This window comes from Mustelus asterias, chromosome 19, assembly GCF_964213995.1.
Source record: "Mustelus asterias chromosome 19, sMusAst1.hap1.1, whole genome shotgun sequence".
Taxonomy (NCBI): Eukaryota; Metazoa; Chordata; class Chondrichthyes; order Carcharhiniformes; family Triakidae; genus Mustelus; species Mustelus asterias.
Genome location: NC_135819.1, coordinates 55,283,697 through 55,305,810, shown reverse-complemented (window position 1 = coordinate 55,305,810; position 22,114 = coordinate 55,283,697). Strand labels below are relative to the sequence as shown.

The 22,114-nt window shown below is 44.1% G+C and overlaps 2 protein-coding genes across 2 annotated transcripts in view; one reads left to right on the top strand and one right to left on the bottom strand.

The window, feature by feature from the left end:
- Positions 1-669: 669 nt before the first annotated feature.
- The window catches only part of LOC144507964 (mitogen-activated protein kinase 12-like), a 70,206-nt gene continuing 48,761 nt past the window's right edge, over positions 670-22,114 (top strand). Inside the window, exons 1-3 of the mRNA XM_078235574.1 lie at positions 670-1,130; positions 1,432-1,561; positions 9,551-9,609. Of these exons, the coding sequence (XP_078091700.1) occupies positions 1,018-1,130; positions 1,432-1,561; positions 9,551-9,609 (302 nt within the window). The 5' untranslated portion in view covers positions 670-1,017. The remainder of the gene's footprint in view (positions 1,131-1,431; positions 1,562-9,550; positions 9,610-22,114) is intronic.
- LOC144507962 (uncharacterized) overlaps positions 17,511-22,114 on the bottom strand; it is a 70,747-nt gene continuing 66,143 nt past the window's right edge. Inside the window, exon 3 of the mRNA XM_078235572.1 lies at positions 17,511-19,228. Coding sequence (XP_078091698.1) covers positions 19,097-19,228 — 132 coding nt within the window. The 3' untranslated portion in view covers positions 17,511-19,096. The remainder of the gene's footprint in view (positions 19,229-22,114) is intronic.

Below are 22,114 nucleotides of genomic sequence, written 5' to 3'. Positions count from 1 at the left end.
AAAGTTCAGGACCATGATGGGGGCGGGGCAGGGCATTAAAAAAAGTTTGAACAGGTGAGCAAGCGAAATGGAGCAAAGCTGCTGAGCAGAGCGTCTGAGTGACCAAGAAGCTTTGTGAACTTCTAGCACATTGTTGGGAGGGTGGAAAGGCCTGGGATTCAAGGACAAAGAAGCTGGAGATCATCCCTCAATCCAGGATGGTTTTGGAATGGTGAACAGTTGAGTGTAGGACAGAAGTACCATGAAGTGGCCCAGCCAGATCTGCCAGTGTGGGGAGTGGATGGTTCAACCAATGTACCATATTCTTACATGGACTGAAGAAAATGAGAGAAAACATCCAAGACCGGGTGTGACAAACAGAAAATGCTGGACAATCTCAGCAGGTCTGACAGCAACTGTGGAGAGAGAATAGAGCCAATGTTGAGTCTGGATGACCCTTCATCTAAGATTGAGAGTAATGATTTATAAGGGCCAGGACATAGAGTGAAGGGGAGGGTAAAACTGAATAAGTTGATTTCAAACAGAACATACGTGGCGCTGATCTCGCCAGCCTCAAACCTTTGGAAAAATAACTGACACCATGTAACCACGAAAAAAATATGCTGAAGTCGACACTAAATCCGAGCCCAGTTCTGAGCTCGCCTGCAATGACCGGCTGTTTCCATGAGAGGGTAGCCTACAATCCAGCTGCCGGCAAGAGTGTTTATCAAAGCGGTCGAAACACCTCCCGAGAGCAAATATTGATCAGACACGTGATTATAAAGTTCAAAGATTTCCCTTTGAAGGAAACGATTGAATATTACAGAGGGAAAGAGAGAAGCTTCCCTGAAGAAAGGGGAAGTTGCCCCCAAAGTTAGTCTAGGGCGAGTTGCACTCATTCATAGTGAATGAAGGCAGCCAGTTCAACACGCATCAGTTCAGCTTTAGAGTGGGTGTAGGAGGCGATTCGGCAGTTCTTGAAACAACACCTGATCGGACAACTTCCAGCCAGTTCCCAAAGTTTGAGAAGTCGCCACGATGACAGCAAGGAAGGGGTTCCACCAGCAGGAGATTAATAAAACAGCCTGGGAGGTACTGGAGAGATACTCGGAGCTTAGTGCTGTGGGCTCAGGAGCCTATGGAAGTGTTTGGTGAGTGGCCTTCTTATCTTCCTACCCAACTTTGTGTGGCCATCGCAGAGCGGTTTGTTTATTTCAGTTCGCCCCATGCTCATTCATCTGTTCTGAAACCGCACACACACACACTCGCATCTGCACAGCGTGAGAGAGGTAATTGACAATGAAGACTTTTCCATGTAATCGTGAGTTGTGGAGCGGGCCACCACTCTTCCGGGTTCTCAGGAAACTTACCTTTTTTTAAAAAAAAACCCTTTTTTGTGTGTCGCGGAAACATCTCTAATTAACCTGTATTTTGTGTTCTTTGGGTCTACAGCTCAGCTATTGATAAGCGAACTGGCACTAAAGTAGCAATCAAGAAATTGTACCGACCCTTTCAATCTGAGCTTTTCGCCAAACGAGCTTACCGCGAACTTCGACTGTTGAAACACATGAAACACGAGAATGTGAGTAAAAGGTTCACGTTAAAAACAATAACAGCGCTGGGAGTGAATTAAAATCACAATCTCTTTGTAATAGATTTCTCTTCCGTGATGTGCAATATGATGTATCATTTGGGTGGGGGGGGAGAGTTACATTTATTTTCACTTTCGAAAAACAACTCCTGTTTTCCTTTTACTTGGCCATTTTCCATCTCATTTTGTTGTGTGTGTTGGACCACAACCCAAGTAGAGGGCTGGTTTCGAGAAAGACGGGGAGGAGTAATGAACAACCACAATGGGAGGGAGTATGGAAGGCCAAAGTCATGAGATGATCAATAAATGGTGAGCATCGTCCAAAGTAAATCCACTGTCACCCCTGGGCAACTCACAGTATTCGTGTGTTTGTGAAACAAATCCCAGGTTCTTCCCCCACTCATCAACCTGGAAGTTCATGACAAGTTCTGTGACTCATAGTGTGAACAACTTCCTGATATTCCAACTGTGTCTCGTTCTAGGTTTACCCTTTCATGTACTATTCACTTTGTACGTGCACACAGCCATCTTCCATGGATGGAATGTTCACCTTTCTACATTATTTCCTCACATGCTGAGGATCAGCAACTTCACTTTCCTCTGCACCATTTCTCTGGCTGGAATATTAAGCCCCCCCATGTCTGAGTACTCAAAGTCTAGGCTGACTGCAGTAGTGTGAAGGTTAAGCGTGATCGCTGCTTTGCACTCTTCTGTTTTACATGTGCATTTCAACATTCCACCCTATTCTGTTAAGCAGTGTGTTGAGCAACTGAGTGCTCCGGTTTCCTCCCACACTCCAAAGATGGGCTACGGAATATATGCAAATAGCAAAATGATGGTGGAGGAGATAATACTGGCAAGTATAAAGACCAGCACAGTACAGTGCAAAAATGGCTGATTGGCCATGCTAAATTGCCCCTTAGTGTCAGGACACTTGGCAGGGAAAATATGGGGGGTTACGGGGATAGGGCCTGGGTAGGATTGTTGTTGGTGCAGGCTCAATGGGCCAAATGGCCTCCTTCTGCACTACAGGGATTCTATGATTGTAATAAAATCCTGGATTTCTGTCAACTGTTCCATTAACTATCTCACCAAATAAGTTGTTTATCAGCCATTTTTGCACTATACTCTGCAGTTCTTTATACTTGCCAGTATAATCTCCTCCACCATCGTTTTGCTATTTGCATATATTCCATAGCCCAATAATTCACTTCTCTAATTGTTGGATTACATCTGCAGATTCATCTGACTCTTCCACTTTGACAACTTGGGGCTGAATTTGCGAATATGCAGCCCAATGAGGAGCATTGCTTATCGGCCATGCACATTCATTAAGCAGTGTGTTGGGCAACTGGGTGCTCCGGTTTCCTCCCACACTCAAAAATGGTGAACTATTGGGTTACGGAATATATGCAAATAGAAAAATAATGGTGGAGGAGACAATACTGGCAAGTATAAAGACCTGCAGCGTACAGTGCAAAAATGGCTGATTGGCCATGCATTGGGAAGTCACAATAGCAGTAGCTGTGAATTTCCATCTATAAATGTTAGCTAAGGGTTTCTTTGGAAAGAAAGTGCAGTTGATGTTGTCTACATGGACTTTAGCAAGGCCTTTGACAAGGTACCGCATGGTAGGTTGTTGCATAAAGTTAAATCTCACGGGACCCAGGGTGAGGTATCTAAATGGATACAAAATTGGCTTCTTGACAGAAGCCAGAGGGTGGTTGTAGAGAGTTGTTTTTCAAACTGGAGGCCTGTGACCAGCGGTGTGCCTCAGGGATCAGTGCTGGGCCCACTGTTATTTGTCATTTATATTAATGATTTGGATGAGAATATAGGAGCATGGTTAGTAAGTTTGCAGATGACACCAAGATTGGTGGCATAGTGGACAGTGAAGAAAGTTATCTCCAATTGCAACGGGATCTTGATCAATTGGGCTGACGAATGGCAGATGGAGTTTAATTTAGACACATGCGAGGTAATGCATTTTGGTAGATTGAACCAGGGCAGGACTTACTCAGTTAATGGTAGGGCATTGGGGAGAGTTACAGAACAAAGAGATCTAGAGGTACATGTTCATAGCTCCTTGAAAGTGGAGTCACAGGTGGACAGAGTGGTGAAGAAGGCATTCGGCATGCTTGGTTTCATCGGTCAGAACATTGAATACAGGAGTTGGGACGTTTTGTTGAAGTTGTACAAGACATTGGTAAGGCCACACTTGGAATACTGTGTGCAATTCTGGTCACCCTATTATAGAAAGGATATTATTAAACTAGAAAGAGTGCAGAAAAGATTTACTAGGATGCTACCGGGATTTGATGGATTGAGTTATAAGGAGAGGCTGAATAGACTGGGACTTTTTTCTCTGGAGCGTAGGAGGCTGAGGGGTGACCTTATAGAGGTCTATAAAATAATGAGGGGCATAGACAAGGTAGTTAGGAAATATCTTTTCCCAAAGGTAGGAAAGTCTAAAACTAGGGGGCATAGGTTTAAGGTGAGAGGGGAGAGATACAAAAGTGTCCAGAGGGGCAATTTTGTTACACAGAGGGTGGTGAGTGTCTGGAACAAGCTGCCAGAGGTAGTGGTAGAGGTGGGGACAATTTTATCTTTTAAAAAGCATTTAGATAGTTATATGGATACGATGGGTATAGAGGAATATGGGCCAAATGCGGGCAATTGGGATTAGCTTAGGGGTTTTTTTTTAAAAACGGTGGCATGGACAAGTTGGGCCGAAGGGCCTGTTTCCATGCTGTAAAATTCCATGGAAAATGAAAAAAGGGAGTGTGCCTGCAGCTAAAGTTTCTTACACATTAATTTATTCACTTTGTTGGTTCAGTAACTCCTTAAATACCCCCACTGGTTATTACATTGGGATTTACAATTTAAATATGCCTATTCAAAAAGCCAATGCAAGAAAGAAAATAATTACCGAGTTAAGGTACAACAAAACTATGCTGTTACCTTGACTTTCAACCCAAGGTGCATCAGTAGCTTGTCAGGTGAAAGGCAGGTGGTGGTGTAGTGCTATTGTCTCTGGACTAGTAATCCCAAGGCCCAGGGTAATGGTCCAGGGACCATTATTCAAATCCCACCACAGCAGATGGTGAAATTTGAATTCAATCAAAGCTCTTGGACTTGAAAATCTAATGATGAGCATGAAACAATTTCATTGTTTAAATCATGTCTTGACTTAATGTTTTAAGTTTCCTTTGTGATTGGTTTTCTGTTTAGTGCAGTGTCAGTTTAAGGGACTGCCCCTTTACATTGTCCCTCAGTTAATTTGATTTAGTTTAAATGGTTAATGTTTCATTTTAAAAATAAGAGCAAGTGTGTCTGCAAAAAAAAAAGTATAAGTAACAAAATAAAAGGAGTAAGCTTGTCAGTTTGTCCATGCACATTCATTAAGCAGTGTGTTGAGCAACTGGGTGCTCTGGTTTTCTCTCTCACTCCAAAAATGGTGAACTGTTCGGTTACGGAATATATGCAAATAGCAAAATAATGGTGGAGGAGCCAATACTGACAAGTATAAAGACCTGCAGAGTGCAGTGCAAAAAATGGCTGATTGGCCATGCATTGGGAAGTCACACAAAATAGGAGTAAGCTTGTCAATTGTTTGCATTAATATCAACTCCCTCAAGGCTGAGTGATAAATTCTCTAAAACAGCTCCAAGGCTGGAACGTAAGCTGTTCATTGCAGTCCATGATTATGTGCATTGCCATTGTTATGTCTGAGGATACTATTGTGTGCCTTTCTATTTTGGCACTAGGAACTAAAATTGTCAGTTTTTTAGACAGTCTGATATTTGATTTATTATTGTCACGTGTACAGTGAAAAGTATTGTTTCTTGCACACTATATAGACAAAGCATACCGTACATAGGAAAGGAAAGGAGAGGGTGCAGAATGTAGTGTTACCGTCATAGCTAGGGTGTAGAGAAAGATCAACTTAATGTGAAGTAGGTCTGTTCAAAAGTCTGATTCAATGTCCCTTCTATGGAAAAGTTTCAAGGACATAGCAGTTTGATTAAAAACAGAATTCTAACACTCAATGGTTGGAACCTGCACTGAACTGAAGGAGCAATGTGACTATTGAAATTCAATTAGCAAAAAACATTTTTGTGCAAGGTCTTCACAGCCTCTACAAAGACAGTGCCAACTTCTTTGTTCTGTCATGTTAGGTAGCAGTATTCAGCATCCAGATACTGTTACCATAGTAACATACTTGTGTTACTTCAAGCTGTTCCCACACTTGTGCTAACAGTCATACAATGGCATAGAGCTTTCAAGGGGTCAGAAAGTGTTTAAAAAAATGTGATGTGTGTGAGATTTTTCCCATTAACAATCGGAGCTGAAAAAGTAGCATTAGTGCAAAATGGACTTTAGCAGTGTTGTGATATTAGGATTTAGAAGATCTTTTTAATTGATTCACTGCGTATTTCTGAGGGCAAAGCTTTGTAATCTATGCATGTCATATCAGTTCAAGCAAATTAATTTATATGTTCATTCCTTTGATAATGCAAGTGTATTAATTATTCATCAAAACATAGTGCAGCAACTGACAATTACTACAACTGCTTGAAAGTTGTATAGCAATAACATCCCGAGGCATTTCTCTGAGCGATAAATGAAAGCAGGATGACCCATTGTTCAGGGGAGGGGGATGTGAGGAAAAGTGCCTGAAGGTTTGACTGAGAAACAAAAGCAACTTGAGCTTGTAAAATGCCTCTGGTGTAGTACAATGTCCTAAAATGCTTCACAAAATACCACACTGAATTTGACACTTAGTGGCACAGTGACACAGTGGTTAGCACTGCTGCCTCACAGCGCCAGGGACCCAGGTTCGATTCCTGGCTTGGGTCAATAGTGTGGAGTCTGTACATTCTCCCAGTGTCTCCGTGGGTTTCCTCCAGTTTCCTCCCACAGTCCGAAAGACGTGCTGGTTAGGCGCATTGGCTGTGCTAAATCCTCCCTCAGTGTACCCAAACAGGTGCCGGAGTGTGGTGACTAGGCGATTTTCACAGTAATTTCATTGCAGTGTTAATGTAAGCCTGCTTGTGACACTAATAAATAAACTTAAAGAGACAATAGGGCAGATGACCATAAGTACCGTCAAAAGGTTAGGTCCTAATGAGCAGCTTAAAGGTAGAAAGTTGGAAAGGCTTCAGTAGGGAATTCCATAGCTTTGGACCTATGCAGCTGAAAGCACAGCCACCAATAGTGGAGCGATTAACATGCAAGGAGGACACTATTGGAGGAGTCAAGCTATCTCGGAGGGTTGTCAGGTTGGAGACAGTTTCAAAGGTAGAGAGGGGCAAGGCCATGGAGAAGTTTGAAAACAAGGGTGAGTTAGATGTTGCTCAATGTAGATCCGCGAGCACAGGGGTGATGGGTGAATGAGGAGATGGACAGTAGAGTTCTGGATGATCACCAGTTTATAGATAGGGTAGTTTGGTCAGGAGTGTACTGAAGTAGTCACTTTTAGAGCTCATCTTCTCCAAGAGACCCACCACCTGCTTCCTTGATCCCAGCGTCACCCAGGCTCTGAAATTTGGCTGTAAATTGCTGGTGAGATTTGAAGTCCCTCCCTCTACTATTTTAGTGAAATGTTAATCCATTTATTTTAAACCAGGTAAAGTGTCTGCTAAAGTAGCAAAGGACGGAATTTCAGTAAAATGCAGAAAAGATTTGTGCGTGGATACCCCAATATCAAATTCCTGGGCCCGGATGCCATTGTTATATTAAGTTTTGAATGTTGGATTTGACCAAAAATTGGTGAAAATTCAGCCTCCAAAATATGTTAGTTACACAAACATTGCTTCAGATAAATGCCATGCTAAAAGACTTGAATTTCTCCCTGTACAAATAGTCACCTCTTTCTGAGCCTCTCCCATTATTGTCTCATTCATTGTTCTACTTCAAAAACCATCGGGCGTAAAAACTTGGCTTGTGCAGTAGCACAGGTGGATGATAGTGAATTGACAGTCCATTTTCCCTCCACCACTTGCGGTACATGGATGACTGAGTGCTCCTTGCAGAATCAGAAGAGGCCCTACAAAATCTAGAAGTTTAGAGTATGGATTGAGACTGAACACCAAAAGACAAAAACAACTAGTTGAATGAAATACGTTTGAAGAAACTAGGGTGAAGTTTGAAGCAAATGATTGTCTACTTGGGACAAATGATAACAGGAGATGGTAGTTGCGATGCTGAAGTAAAAAGGATAGAGATAGCCAGAAGTAATTTTGTGAAGGTGAAGACTGTGTTAACAAGAGAACTCAAGCTTATGACAAAGAAAAAACTCTTTAAGATGCTACATTCTGTCAATTTTCCTGTAATCCTCAGAAATCTGAACAATAAATAAAGATCTGTGGAAGAAAATAGAAGCCTTTGAAATGTTGATGCTAAGACTTATGTTTAAAATTCCATACATGGACCATAAGACAACTAAAGAGGTTCTTGAAATTACAAAAACAAAAGGAACTCTCTTAATTTATCTTTTAGCAGCATTTCAACCTTTTAATCAGAGCTGAAAAGCTCCAGAGATCTCTTCTAGAGAGCAAAATGGAGGGCAGCAGAAGGGGGGTCAACATGGGTGCAGTTGGATGATGAGCGTCACAGGATGGTTGCAGACAAGCTAGAGTGGATGTGTGAGAAAGATAAGCGAGCATGATATATTTGGGCAGCAGATCTCCTGTTAGGAGTAGCTACAAGCAGCAACAATATCTTTTCCATAAAATAAGTCATGAAAAAAAAAATGGGCAGACATGTAAATTGATCTGCAGATTTGCCAACACCCATTTTGCACAACTCCCCAAGAGAAATTTATACCTCCTTGTCTTGGAGTTTAGAAGAGTGAGAGGGGATTTCATCGAAACTTATAAAATTCTGACAGGGTTAGACAGGGCAGATTCAGAAAGAATGTTCCCAATGGTGGGAGAGTGCAGAACTATTGTTCATAGTTTGAGGATAAGGGGTAAATGTTTTAGAACTGACGTGAGGAGATATTTTTTCACCCAGAGGGTGGTGAACGTGTGGAATTCACTACCACAGAATGTAGCTGAGGCCAAAACAGTGTGCGATTTCAAGAAACTAGATATAGCTGTTGGATCTAAAGGAATCAAGGGATATGGGAGGAAGGGGGATAGGATATTAAATTTGATGATCAGCCATGATCAAATTCATGGCGGAGCAGGCTTGAAGGGCCAAATGGCCTACTCCTACTTCTAATTTCTATATTTATGGAAAAATGTGCAGCAAGCTATATTTTATGTAGGGGAAGGAGAACCCAGAAAGAATGCTGTGTCAATTGTAGCCAGATACTGTTATATTTTTAACAGAATCTTCAAACACACACACACACACACAGCTTTTCCCTTTGGGCAATAGTAGGGAAGTGGTGGAAGCATTACCAAGCTGAATATCAGCCCATTGAACTGCGTGATAAATGCTACTTCCGTAGTCCTGGTGTTGGACTTGAACCTCAAGCTTCTGGTCCAGAGGTAGGAGTACTACCATTATGCCACAAGACTTCCACATTCCATTATATGAGAGTGATACATTTCAACCACAGAATCCCTACAGTGCTGGAGGAGGCCATTCGGCTCATCAAATCGACACACACTCTCTGTCAGCGTATCCTACCTAAGCCCTCTACCCTGCCCTATCTCCATAATCCCGCACATTTCCCATGACTAATCCATCTAACCTACACATTGTGGGACAATAAGGCGCAATTTAGCATGGCTGATTCACCCAACCACAGGTTGCATTTCTGGTTTCAGGGTGCTATATGTCATTTTATCGCATGTTTGGCAAACATTTTCGTCTGGTTTACAGACAATTTTTTCATAAAGGCAGAGCACCTTTAATCTTACGAGAAATAAAAGTCTCTCAGGAATGATGTCTTTTTCCTGTTCCTTTCAGATATACTGGATAACAATCTGTATGCATGAATGTAAGAATGTTCTGTTTTCTCTCTAGGTTATTGGGCTGTTGGATGTTTTCACACCAGATTTGTCCTTGGAGACATTTAATGATTTGTAAGTATTTTATTAAGTGATTCATTTGGGAATGACAAGTTGACACACCAAATATAAAATACATATGAAATTGAAACATTTTAAACTACAAAACAAATGGAGTTGGAGCTTTCACATTTTATCTTTAAAATCTTCTAGCCTTGATCAATATGGACAAGGGAATGTATCCTGCCTTGCAAAGCTCTTTTTCTGTCAACTGAAATGAAGCAACTTTATGGACAAGAAATGCTTTGTGTTGTCTTAATGGGTTAAAAGTGAAAGGTCCATCGCTCTGCTTTACAGAAGAAGTAGCGTTCTTGACTTTGTTGAGAATCGTAGTTAGGTCATTACAATTAGTCAGAGGATCCTGAGCTTAGGAAGGGAAAGTCAGCCGGGGTTCCAGCTCCTGATTCTTGCACAGATATGCCTACTGAAGGAGTAGGCATATCTGTGAAACCTACCTCTCCACTCGCCTGATGAAGGAGCAGTGCTCCAAAAGCTCATGATTCTAAATAACTTAGGACTTTAACCTGGTGTTGTGAGACCTCTCACTGTACTGAAGGAGAGAGAGAGAAGTGCAATGAGCACCAGCCTCTCATCTTGGTAGGGCTACAGTTATTCAGATTCATTCATTGAAGACATCCCAGCCTGTCTGTTTCACTGATCAAGCACCCCCTGCTGTTCTTCGCCTGATTGCTCTGGAACATTCCACACAGTTTGAGACACTCACGTTGACTCTTAAAGCCAGAAATCTGCGTTTGACTTAGGATCATAGAATCATAGAAACCCTACAGTACAGAAAGAGGCCACTCAGCCCATCGAGTCTGCACTGACCACAATACCACCCAGGCCCTACCCCCATATCCCTACATATTTACCTACTAATCCCTCTAATCTACGCATCTCAGGACACTAAGGGGCAATTTTAGCATGGCCAATCAACCTAACCCACACATCTTTGGACTGTGGGAGGAAACCGGAGCACCCGGAGCAAACCCACGCAGACACGGGGAGAACGTGCAGACTCCACACAGACAGTGACCCAAGCCGGGAATTGAACCCAGGTCCCTGGAGCTGTGAAACAGCAGTGCTAACCACTGTGCTACCATGCCGACTTGAGTTAATTGAGGATTTAAATCTCTTACTTATCCAACAACTCTACTGGATTTTTTCACACGTGCAAACCTACCTGGGTTAAAGCTGGAGGTGGGCAAAATCACGTTGAGTTCCCAAACTAACGCCACCTTTAACCACCCCCTTTACCCAGAACTCAAACCTGTCTCCCCTTTGGCAGTTAAAATTCTGTCTATTTCCCACCCCAACCAGGCAAGCTTACAGTGAGAAGTGTTTATGAGAAAAATATTGACCCTCACCCTCCATTCTATAATTAGGCAGGGTGGCACAGTGGTCAGCACTGCTGCCTCACAGCACCAGGGACCTGGGTTCAATTCCCGGCTTGGGTCACTGTCAATGTGGAGTTTGCACGTTCTCCCCGTGTCTGTGTGGATTTCCTCTGGGTGCTCCGGTTTCCTCCCACACTCCAAAGATGTGCAAGTTAAGTGAATCAGCCATGCTAAATTCTCCCTCAGTGTACCCGAACCAGGCGCCGGAATGTGGCGACTAGGGGGTTTTCACAGTAACTTCATTGCGGTGTGAATGTAAGTCTACTTGTGACTAATAATTAAACTTTAACTTTAAAACTGAGCCCAGAAACTGTAGTGGGATCAGCACTAGTGCAGGGACAAGTCCTGCTCCTTCGCACTTCCAGCAGGAAAAGTTTCATTCTCAAGGGGAAGTAGGGATGGGCAATAATTACTGGCCTAGCCAGCAATGCTCATATCCCATGAATGAATTTTTAAAAACACAACAATTTTCTGTTGTTTTTGATTCTTACTGTTACTGCATTTGGCCTTGCGACTCTTTTGTTTCATACTTATCAATGATACTTATTCGCCTTGAAACTTGATATGGTAAATTTATCAATAAAGTGTTGCACTGTAATGTGTGTTCTTCACCGTGCCTACAGGACTGATCATGAGTGAGATTGCTCATTGCGCAAAAAATGCCTTCAAGTTACATTTTGCATACATTTGCTTAAAGTGCCTATTTACCTTTTTCCAAAATACAAGTTTGGTTTCATTTCATTTTCTAATCCTGAAAACGGTTCTCAGCTTTCAAGAAAACAAGGGTGAAATATTGAAGCTTTAGAAATGAGGTTAAACCATCTCAGATTTAAAGTTTTAAGAAGTCTCAAAGCAAGTCAAACGCCCTCTGAGCTGCCTGTAGTGTAAATGGCACATCATGCAAATGTTCTTCCGTTGGAGACATGTTATGGCAAATGATTTTGCTAGTTCCACTGAAAGCTCCATTGTAATCCACGGCAAAGCTCTCTTAGGTTAAGTCGCTCATCATATTGACAAACTTGATCAAAGATCTTACAACTTTGTCAGTAGCAATGCTGTATTAATTGTAACTGTCCCATGACATTTTCAATTATTTTCCACACTATAAAGTGTGAGGCATGACAGTAAATATGGAAACACAAATTGCTGACAGATTGGACACGGGAACCTGTGTGAATGAACTGGGCAACGAAGAGAAATCATAGAATCTCTCCAGTGTAGAAGAAGGCCATTCGGCCCATCGAGCCTGCACCGACAACAATCCCACCCAAGCCCTACCTCCGTAACTCCATATATTTACCCTAGCTAATTCCCCTGACACTAAGTGGCAATTTAGCATGGCCAATCAACATAACCTGCACATCTTTGGAGTGCGGGAGGAAACCGGAGCACCCGGAGGAAACCCACACAGACACGGAGAGAACGTGCAAACGCCACACAGACAGTGACCCGAAGCCAGAATTGAACCCGGGTCCCTGGAGCTGTGAGGCAGCAGTGCTAACCACTGTGCCACCGTGTCCCACACACACACTCTGAAAATCCTGTCCTTGCAGGCACTTTCACCGAAGGTGGGTAGGCTAAGCTGGGAATTTTCGTCAATCCTGCTACCTACCTCATGGAGAAAAATCCAAGCTTATGAGATTTTCAACTGAGTGGGAGAACCGAGAGATATCAATAGGGAGTAAAATGCAGTTGGGAAGAGCCATAAATAGCAATAAGGGGGAATATATGGGACACTGAATCCAGAAGCAAGGAGATGATGAACTGCAGTTGGAGTTGTGTGTGTAGTTTCGAGCATCTCATTTGAATGGGCATCACAGAAAGAATGTGGATTCGCAAGGAGAATGGCTGGGGTGAGGCTTGAGAAACAATAGTGTATTCACAGAAGCAAAGGAGGTTAAGATGATATTTCTTGAAACTGTTTGAGAGGATAAAAAGTGGTGTGTTTTTTCCACTGCCCCATGATGTAATAACAAGGAGCTATGAACTCTGGATAACTTCTAAAAGTATAGGAATCATGTCAGATACAGCAGGATACCTTTCTGGACACCCTTATTGAAAGGTGCCCCCAGATCTGTCCAGGCACCTGAATCACATGTTCAGCAACCCAGTTGCTTTCTCAGTGGTAAGGTTCCTCACTGGGTAGCCCTTGTCTTTCAAGGAGCCACCTGCTGACTCTACATGGAGGTGTGAAGGTCTGTGTGGGAGATGTGATTGGTGTAGGAGTGAGGCATCATGACAGCTTCCAGGATATCTTGCAGAGACAAGATGTGATTTATCTTCTGATTTGATTTATTATTGTCACGTGTTAGTATACAGTGAAAAGTATTGCTTCTTGCACTATACAGACAAAGCATACTGTACATAGGGAAGGAAAGGAGAAGGTGCAGAATGTAATGTTACAGTCATGGTTAGGGTGTAGAGAAAGATCAACTTGATATAAGGTGGGTTGGGGTAGGCGGTTTTGGTGGTCATTCCAGAGAAAATTGAAAGAGTGGAATCCTTTTTGATGGATAAATCCTGCTGATTGATCTGAGAGTCACTTGTGCACAGCCAATGACTCCCTCCATCTGAGGAAATCCAGTTACTGCAGCAAAGGTCCACCGGTTCTGGCTGGACTCATAGTAACAAAGTGGATGTGAGGGACAGGCATGGCTTCGGGAATGTGGGAGATGCACTGTGGGCAGTGTGTTGTGAAATCCTGCTGATCCCTAGAAGAAGTGACGAAATTCAGGGCTGAGTTTACCTCGATGGCCATTGGCACGTGTGCCCACCTGGCCCCTTGGCATATGTCCACCTGGCCCGCTGGCTTCTTTGCCCACCTGGCCTACTGAGAAGGAGATCTCATTCCGGAAGATGCTGAAGCTGTCAGCAATGACTTACTGTGAAAGCCTGAACCTCCTGACATACTGGCCGCGATTCTCCCATTGTGACCCTCAACTTTTTTGGCATGTCAGAGTGGGAGATGTGCGTCCTCAGCCTTGTTCCGGGATTTGCGCAGGAAATGCATGCACATCTCCCAGAGCCGGCGAACAGTCGCAGGCCAAACCACGCTAGAAACCGGCGGGAAGGCAGGTAAGTAATTTGAATCTGTTTTTAATATGTTTTAAATGTCTTTTACATTTAATTATCGGGAACTTACCAGTCCTGATTGAATCTCCCATTCCGCCAGGAGTACTTCATTCCGGTGGGGTTTAGAGTAGCTCCCCATGTTCGGGGAAATAGTGGGAGACCCCACGGGAATGAAGGGGGGGAAATTGGGGCCCCCCCAGGGGGTCAGGCGGTGGGGGGTGGTGCCCCCTGGGCATGGGCATCTTGTCAGGACCAGACTGTGCCCCCTGGCATTGCCCAAGGGGCAAATTGCCCAAGCCCGGGGGTACTTTGGCCCTGCCCACCAGGCATTGGGCAGTGCCAAGGGGGCGGGGCCTATTGTGGGTGGGGCCTAGGGGCGATTGCTGGGGGTGAGGGTCCCGCCGCCACCACTCTGCATGGCGATCGGTCTGGGATGGAGGGAGGGCAATGATGGGGGGGAGGGGCGGTGGCTGCTTCCTGGGGCAGGCGGGGGGGGGGGGGGCGGGTGACGGTGGCTGCTTCCTGGGGCGGGGGGGGGGGGGGGGGGGCGGGCGGGTGACGGTGGCTGCTTCCTGGGGGGGTGGGGGGGGGGGGGGCGGGTGACGGTGGCTGCTTCCTGGGGGGGTGGGGGGTCTGAAATTGGGGGAGGGTCAGCAGGGGGTGGGGTCTGCCGGGGTGAGGGGATCACCACTGCTGGGTGCAGGGGGGCTGGACATTGGGACGCTCCAGGACGGGGTGGGGGGTTCAGGGCTGGCCCGTGAATTGTCGTGGGGGCTGCGATCAGGCTGTGGGGGGGGGGGGGCTCAAAGGGCAGCACTGCAGGGGTCCCGGGCTGGCCAGCGATCGAGCTGCCCAGCAAACGGGGAGACTGACAGATCGGGACCACTGCGCATGTGCAGAGTTCCAGAACTGTCAGAGTCCGGCGCGAATAGGCCCCGCCCCCCCTGGGTTTTTAATGAGATTCACGATTGGGACCTCTGTCATGCACAGAGTGCGGAGATTCGAGTGAGAAGTTGAACTGGAAAAACAGTCGGGATCTAGAACAATTTTCCCACCAATTCAGCGCTTTTGGGAGAATCGCGGCCACTGTTGCTGAGTCAAGTCAAGAGAACTGATCTTCTGCCTGCATGCCCTGGGAAGGAGGAGGATTGCCTCCTTCCAGCTGCAGCACTGTGTCCATCCCCTCCATTCAGTGGGGTGACATGTGGCTGAGGAGAAGACAGCTTGCTGCTGCTATTGGTGTTGCTGCTGCTACTCCTGATGTTGGTGTTTGCTGCTTGCGTTCTTCATCAAAACTCTTACAGTAGAGCTGCAGAGGTTTGTTCCTATGCTGCTGTGAAGCGCAGAACAAGGCGAGCTCGGCTGAAGAAATGACTTCCAAAATTTTGAAAAATCACTGGTAAACCAGTGAGAACACAATCTTGTCATCACAAGCCTTTCACTGGGGCAAAGCTGCAGCTGTGTAGTTTCAGTCTTTGAAGGCTTTCAAGCTTGTCAGTTTCTCTGGGCAATGTCTCGCCGCTGGCGAGTTTCACACAGTTTGGGAAACCTGTGCACTGGCAGAATGCAGAGTTAATTCATTGGCTGCTAACCGATTAGAATTAGAGACCTGACAGCTCCTTGGGGGTTTCTTGCGCGCTTCCGAATACACCCCCGTGAAAGTTAGAAGCGAACTGAATCACGTTCAGTTTATTTATTAGTGTCACAAGTAGGCTTACATTAACACTGCAGTGAAGTTACTGTGAAAATCCCTTAGTCGCCACACTCCGGAACCTGTTCGGGTACACTGAGGGAGAATTTAGCCTGGCCAATGCACCTAACCTGTACATCTTTCAGACTGTGGGAGGAAACCGGAGCACCCGGAGAAAACCCACGGGGAAAACGCGCAGACTCCGCACAGACAGTGAACCGAGGCCGGGATTAAACCCGGGTCCCTGGCACTGTGAGGCAGCAGTGCTAACCACTGTTCCACCGTGCTTGCAGTGGTTTAAGAAGGCAACTCACCACCACTTTCGCAATTAGGGATGGGCAATAAATGCTGGCCTTGCCAGCGACACCCACATTTCTTAAATGAATTTTTTAAAAATAACAAATCTGGTTCTATTTTCGTAATCAACCTCAGCTTCTGCCACATTGGAATATTACAATAAATCCCGCTTTTGGCTGATGCATCATACAACTTACAGCACAGAAACAGGCCATTCAGCCCAACAGGTCCATGCCACTTTATTTTACGCTCCGCATGAGCCTCCATCCACCCTACCATAATTTTAATATGCCTCTGCAAGCACAGTATAGAGCATTCAAACAATTTCCATGTAAGTAGCAGAAATTTGGATTTTTGTGAACTCAAATTACATTTCACAAGAGAAAGGCAACATACAAGTGTCGGTTTTGAATAAATTACCTAGCAATTCAGAAATACAAAATACTACACTCACTCACATTCATATGTGAGGCTATTTCACTGGAACATAACACCTGGAGAGTGCACGAAGAAGGCATTTTCATTTTGTACCCAATTTTATAGTAATCAGTTTAAATCAAGAATACATTCAAATCCCGAGAAATATCTGGTGTCAAATGACATTGACAAATCACCACAGCACCTTTACCCCAGTGTATAACTCAATAACATGCTAGACACAGGACCATTTTGCTGTATAATACTGCAGAAGATAATGTGGCTCCCAGTCCAACGCCGGCATCTCCACATCACTGGGTACACAGAGAGAATTTAGCATGGCCAATGCACCTAACCAGTCTTTGGACTGTGGGAAGAAACGAGCACCCGGAGGAAACCCACGCAGACACGGGGAGAACGTGCAGACTCTGCACAGACAGTGATCCAAGCCGGGAATTGAACCTGGGTCCCTGGCACTGTGAGGCAGCAGTGCTAACCACTGTGCCACCCATTATGCCGTGATTTCCAATACACGAGGATTCAAGCTGCACCGAAACCTGCCCCCCTCACCCCTACCAGTAAAATTTTGCCTCTCAGTGTCTAAACCAATTTCTAAAGAAAGATCGTTCAAGCAATATTCCAGCTGCCCCCCCTTGAAACTCAAATTACTGTGGATGCTGGAATCTGAAACCAAAAGAGAAAGTGCTGGAAAATCTCAGCAGGTCTGGCAGAGCTGAAGTTTCGAGTCCAGATGACCCTTTGACATCAGCTCTTTTCTCTCCTCACAGATGCTGCCAGACCTACTGAGATTTTCCAGCATTTTCTCTTTTGGCTTCACTCTTGAAACCATGTTCCCCTGTATGACTTTAAAGTGGAAAATGTAGAAGTTTAAATGTTTCAACAGCTGACATCTTGAAGTAACTCATTTGCTTAGACAGATCTGATTTGCAAGATCACTTCCTCTTTTTATAAGGAGAAAAAGGAACTGCGATTTCTGATAAAATGTCTTCAGACTTGCTACAGAGTAATGTTTCTCTTTGCATAGCGAACAAATTCCTTTATTACGACACAGTCTGGTTTTATATTATCAGGGACAGTGGATAGTGTTGCCATGTTGGCAGACATTATTCCTATGGCTTAAAACAATCAAATTAACAGTAACTAAAATAATCTTCACTTCTTCTGATTAACCTGCGCCAACTGGAATTCCACTCCCTGTCACACAAGATATTGTACTTGTAACAAAACAAGACAATCACTTTTGAAAAAAAGCCAAGTCTGTCTTGAATGAAAAGACACAGCTGAGACTCATCCAAGGTCAAACATTCCACATAATAATAAGTCCATTAAACATTTGATGAGAGTTAGTCCCTGATTCAGCCAGTGATTCTCTCCAGTCAAGCTAGTATGATCCAGAATTGCTTCCAGTATAAATCCCTATTGAGACATAACATTACAAACAAAAACTCTACCAAATATGAAAACAGAAATCATTCTCTTCTAGAATTTTGTTTCAAAAAAAGTCTATTTTAAAGTTTTAACAGTAGAAGTGGAAGGGAAAATGTTTACTATTCAAATGAATAAATTACTTGTCTCTTTTTTACGGGTTTCGAAAATTATGCTCCGTAAATGCTTTTTATTTTTCACTCCCCAATGTGCAGTTAGCTCTATATGTAATATATTATGTCCCAACATGTTACATTTAACAAGACTCAACAATAATTTTAAATGAAGAATCATAAAAAACCTACAGTACGGAGGTGGTGATTTGGCCCATTGAACCTGCACCGACAACAATTCCACCCAGAACCCCACATATTAACCCTGACACTAACGGGCAATTTTAGCATGGCCAATCCACCTAACCTGCACATATTTGGAGTGTGGGAGGATACCAGAGCATCCAGAGGAAACCCACGCAGACACGGGGAGAATGTGCAAACTCCACACAGTCACCCAAGGCCAGAATTGAACCCAGATCCCTGACGCTGTGAGGTAGCAGTGCTAACCACTGTGCCATCATGCCGCTCATAGTCATGACTACATAGAATACATGATGGCCCAGTGGTATTATTGCTGGACTATTAATCCAGAAACTCAGTTAATGTTCTGGGGACCCGGGTTCGAATCCCACCACGGCAGATGGTGGAATTTGAATTCAACAAAAAATATCTGGAATTAAGAATCTACTAATGACCATAAAACTATTGTCGATTGTCGGAAAAGCCCATCTGGTTCACTAATGTTCATTAGGGAAGGAAATCTGCCATCCTTACCTGGTCTGGCCTACATGTGACTCCAGAGCCATAGGAACATGGTTGACTCTCAACTGCCCTCGGGCAACTAGAGATGGGCAATAAATGCTGGCCCGCCAGAGACACCCATGTCCCACGAATGAATTTTTAAAAAGCATCAGATTTTTGAACCATTAATCAAACACACAGATATATTACACCCAGGAAGCATCTCACATCCTGCATGGCCCAAATCGGACCTAAAAATAGTTTGTACTGGTCAATAAAGGCTTCAAAAGTGCTTGTGAAATATCAGCTTGGCTACTTCCACCATAAACCACAAGCCTAATATAACATGGTATACATGTGACACAGGTTTTTGTCCTGATTTTGCTTCATATCTTGTCAATTTGGGCTCCTCTTTTTGACGTTCCAGCTTTGCTGTAATCCCTTTCCACTTGCCGCTTCCAGGACCAACTCCACTCTGACCACTGTCCTTTCTTGGCTTGAGATCCTGACTTTGTCTCCTAAGAAAGGAGAGAAAAGGAATACCAAATTAAACAGAGAAAGAGTAATGAGAAGAAGTAGAGAACACAGAAAAAGCAAGGACAAATAGAAGCAAGTCAAAATGTTCTATTAAAAGCAGATAAAAGGGTGAAACTGAAGGAGATTCACGCTGTTCCTATTTTGTCAGATGTAAAGCAGCAAGGCAGTCGGATGCTGATTTGTGACACTTTTAATTTTTGAAGTCATTAGAAACGAAAATCAGAAGAGGTGTTTAATGGGTGGTTGAGCCCCTGTTTCCTGACTTGTACTATCGCCCACTGTCAAAATTACACCAGTCATCTCTTATTCTTAACCATGCCAATCCATGTCATGCCGGGCCGTGGCATTCTGGTCAAAAGGTCTGCCTCAGTGCTCTGGGACTTCGTCCCAACTGTAATAATGACAGTAAAACAAAAAACAGCCCTCTAAGTCTCACCTCCTCTCTCTTCCCCCACGCCACCCCCCCACTTCCCTCCTCACACACATTCCTCATGATGTCTGTAACCTCCAAGCCCCTCCACCCATTCCCATAGCCCCTTATGGACGATGAAGCTTGGCTGAGGAGCCTGGATATGAATTATTCTGTTGAAACAGCTGCACCTAAGGAAAAACATTGCTTGATCGACAGCTCTTTCTCTGTAATCTATTCTGTGAATTGCCAAGGGTTTATTTACACAGGAAGAAGAGGTGTCGAGTGTTTATAGTTTCTGCTATCGATATTTTAAAGGCCTAGATGATTGATACTTTTATAGGGTTGTGGTAAAAGCACTTTGTTCAAGAAAGTAGGAAGTTATGAATTAATGATTTGTTTTTTTAAACCACACATACTAGTGTTATTCGAGTGTTCATTGGCTCTGTAGAGAGTGTATACTGGGTGAATGGGTATGTACTAGTGCTATTGATTGGTCTGGCGGGTATGAGGGGCCAAAGGGGATGCATTTAGGATCATATGTTGGCATGGAGGATATGAGAGACGGTGGGGGTGGGTGAAAGTGCATAGGTTGGTACGAAGGATATGAGGGGCCATGGTGGGGGGGGGGGGGGGGGGGGGGGATTAGTTGGCATGGACGGTTGATCGGTCATAGGATGGGAAAGGAACATGGGTAAGACCTTTTGGACTTGCCTTTCAAAAAGTTCCCTCATCCAGACTGTGGTTCACCACACCTCTGAAGGAGCATGAACCATGAATGCTTCAAAAGCTGGCACTATGCCATGAAAATTACAGGGGACGAGGAGATGCCTATCCTGCTATAGGTCAGGCGAAGTCTCACAACACCAGGTTAAAGTCCAACAGGTTTATTTGGTAGCACAAGCCACTAGCTTTCGGAGCGCTGCTCCTTCATCTCCACATCATAAGTCAGGAGTGCAGGATGTGGGCTGGCAACCAGAATCAGCCTGCATCCTTATCCTGCATTGATGAAAATTGGGAGGGGGGGGGGGTTACCGGGAATGGGACCAGGAATCCCGGAATCGGGTCTCGACCTCCATTTTTAAACGTCTGCTGAATCAGGGAGACTCCGCAGAAATTCAGCCCAATATCTCTTATTGGTCCGGTGTCATGGTTTATTTTCTAATGCTCCTGTGAAGTGCTTTGGGATGTTTCATTATGTTAAAGGCGCCGTATGAATATAAGTTGTTATTGTTGAAATGGATCGGTCTTACGTTCCTGCTTCTGAAACTGAGCAAGTTGTCAACACAAGCCTCAAATGATTAACAATAAAAATGTTTTCACCCTAATTTAGGTTCACTATTTCAGTTTCATCCTGATGTGCTGATCTCTCTGCTGTATATTTTGATTGCCTTTTAGGTTAATTCCCCAGATATAAAAATGAAGCACAACAGACAATAAATCTTTCTATCTGGTGTCGAATTAAATCCAGTTTAGATATTTGAGCAGCTTCCTAGGGATGTACTTCCCTGGCACTGGGATACAAATATGTGCAGCTGGGGAGGGTTTGCAGTCCGAATATTCGACAGGTTTACTTGAATGCAGGTTCTTATATTAGAACACAATCATTTTAATATAGGACACCTACAAGGCTGAAAAAATGAGCAGAGAAAGCAAAACAAATCAGGAATTAACAATTAATTGGCACCTAGTTTCCAAGTTTTTCAATACCTGAAGATTATAAGAGAACTGGGAGAAAGAAATGAGTTCCACGGATCCTGGGATAGAATGAGTTGAAGAAGGAGGTTACACAATGGTAGGAATATATTTGTGGGCGGCACGGAGTTTAATTTTGATAAATGAGAGGTAGATCGAATCAAGTACATTGAACAGTGGTTAGCACTTCTGCCTCAACGCCAGGGACCCAGTTTTAATCGCGGCTCAGGTGACTGTGTGAAGTTTGCACATTCTCCCCATATCTGCGTGGGTTTCCTCCAGGTGCTCCAGTTTCCTCCCACACTCCAAAGATGTGCGGGTTAGGTGCATTGACCATGCTAAATTGCCCCTTAGTGTCCTGGGATGCGTAGGTTAGAGGGATTGGTGGGGTAAATATGTGGGGTTACGGGGATAGGGCCTAGATGGGATTGTTGTCGGTGCAGACTCGATGGGCCGAATGGTCTCCTTCTGCACTGTAAGGATTCTATATTAAAGAAAGAACTGTTACCTGGAAAGAAGGTTTGATTAAAGTGAAGAGAAGAACAGTTTAGAATAGTATTAGCAAGTTTTAACACTGCTCTACAAGTCTTGACTACAACATAATGGTAGAAACATTTTTAAGCTTGATTACGATGTTGAAGTTCAGCTCATACAGACTTTAATTGTTTGGTCAAAGTTGACATGCACGTGTCAATTTCAGACTACAGCTCAGAAACCCCCAGCAATTTAAGATGTTAGTTTATTAGTTTATTTATTAGTGTCA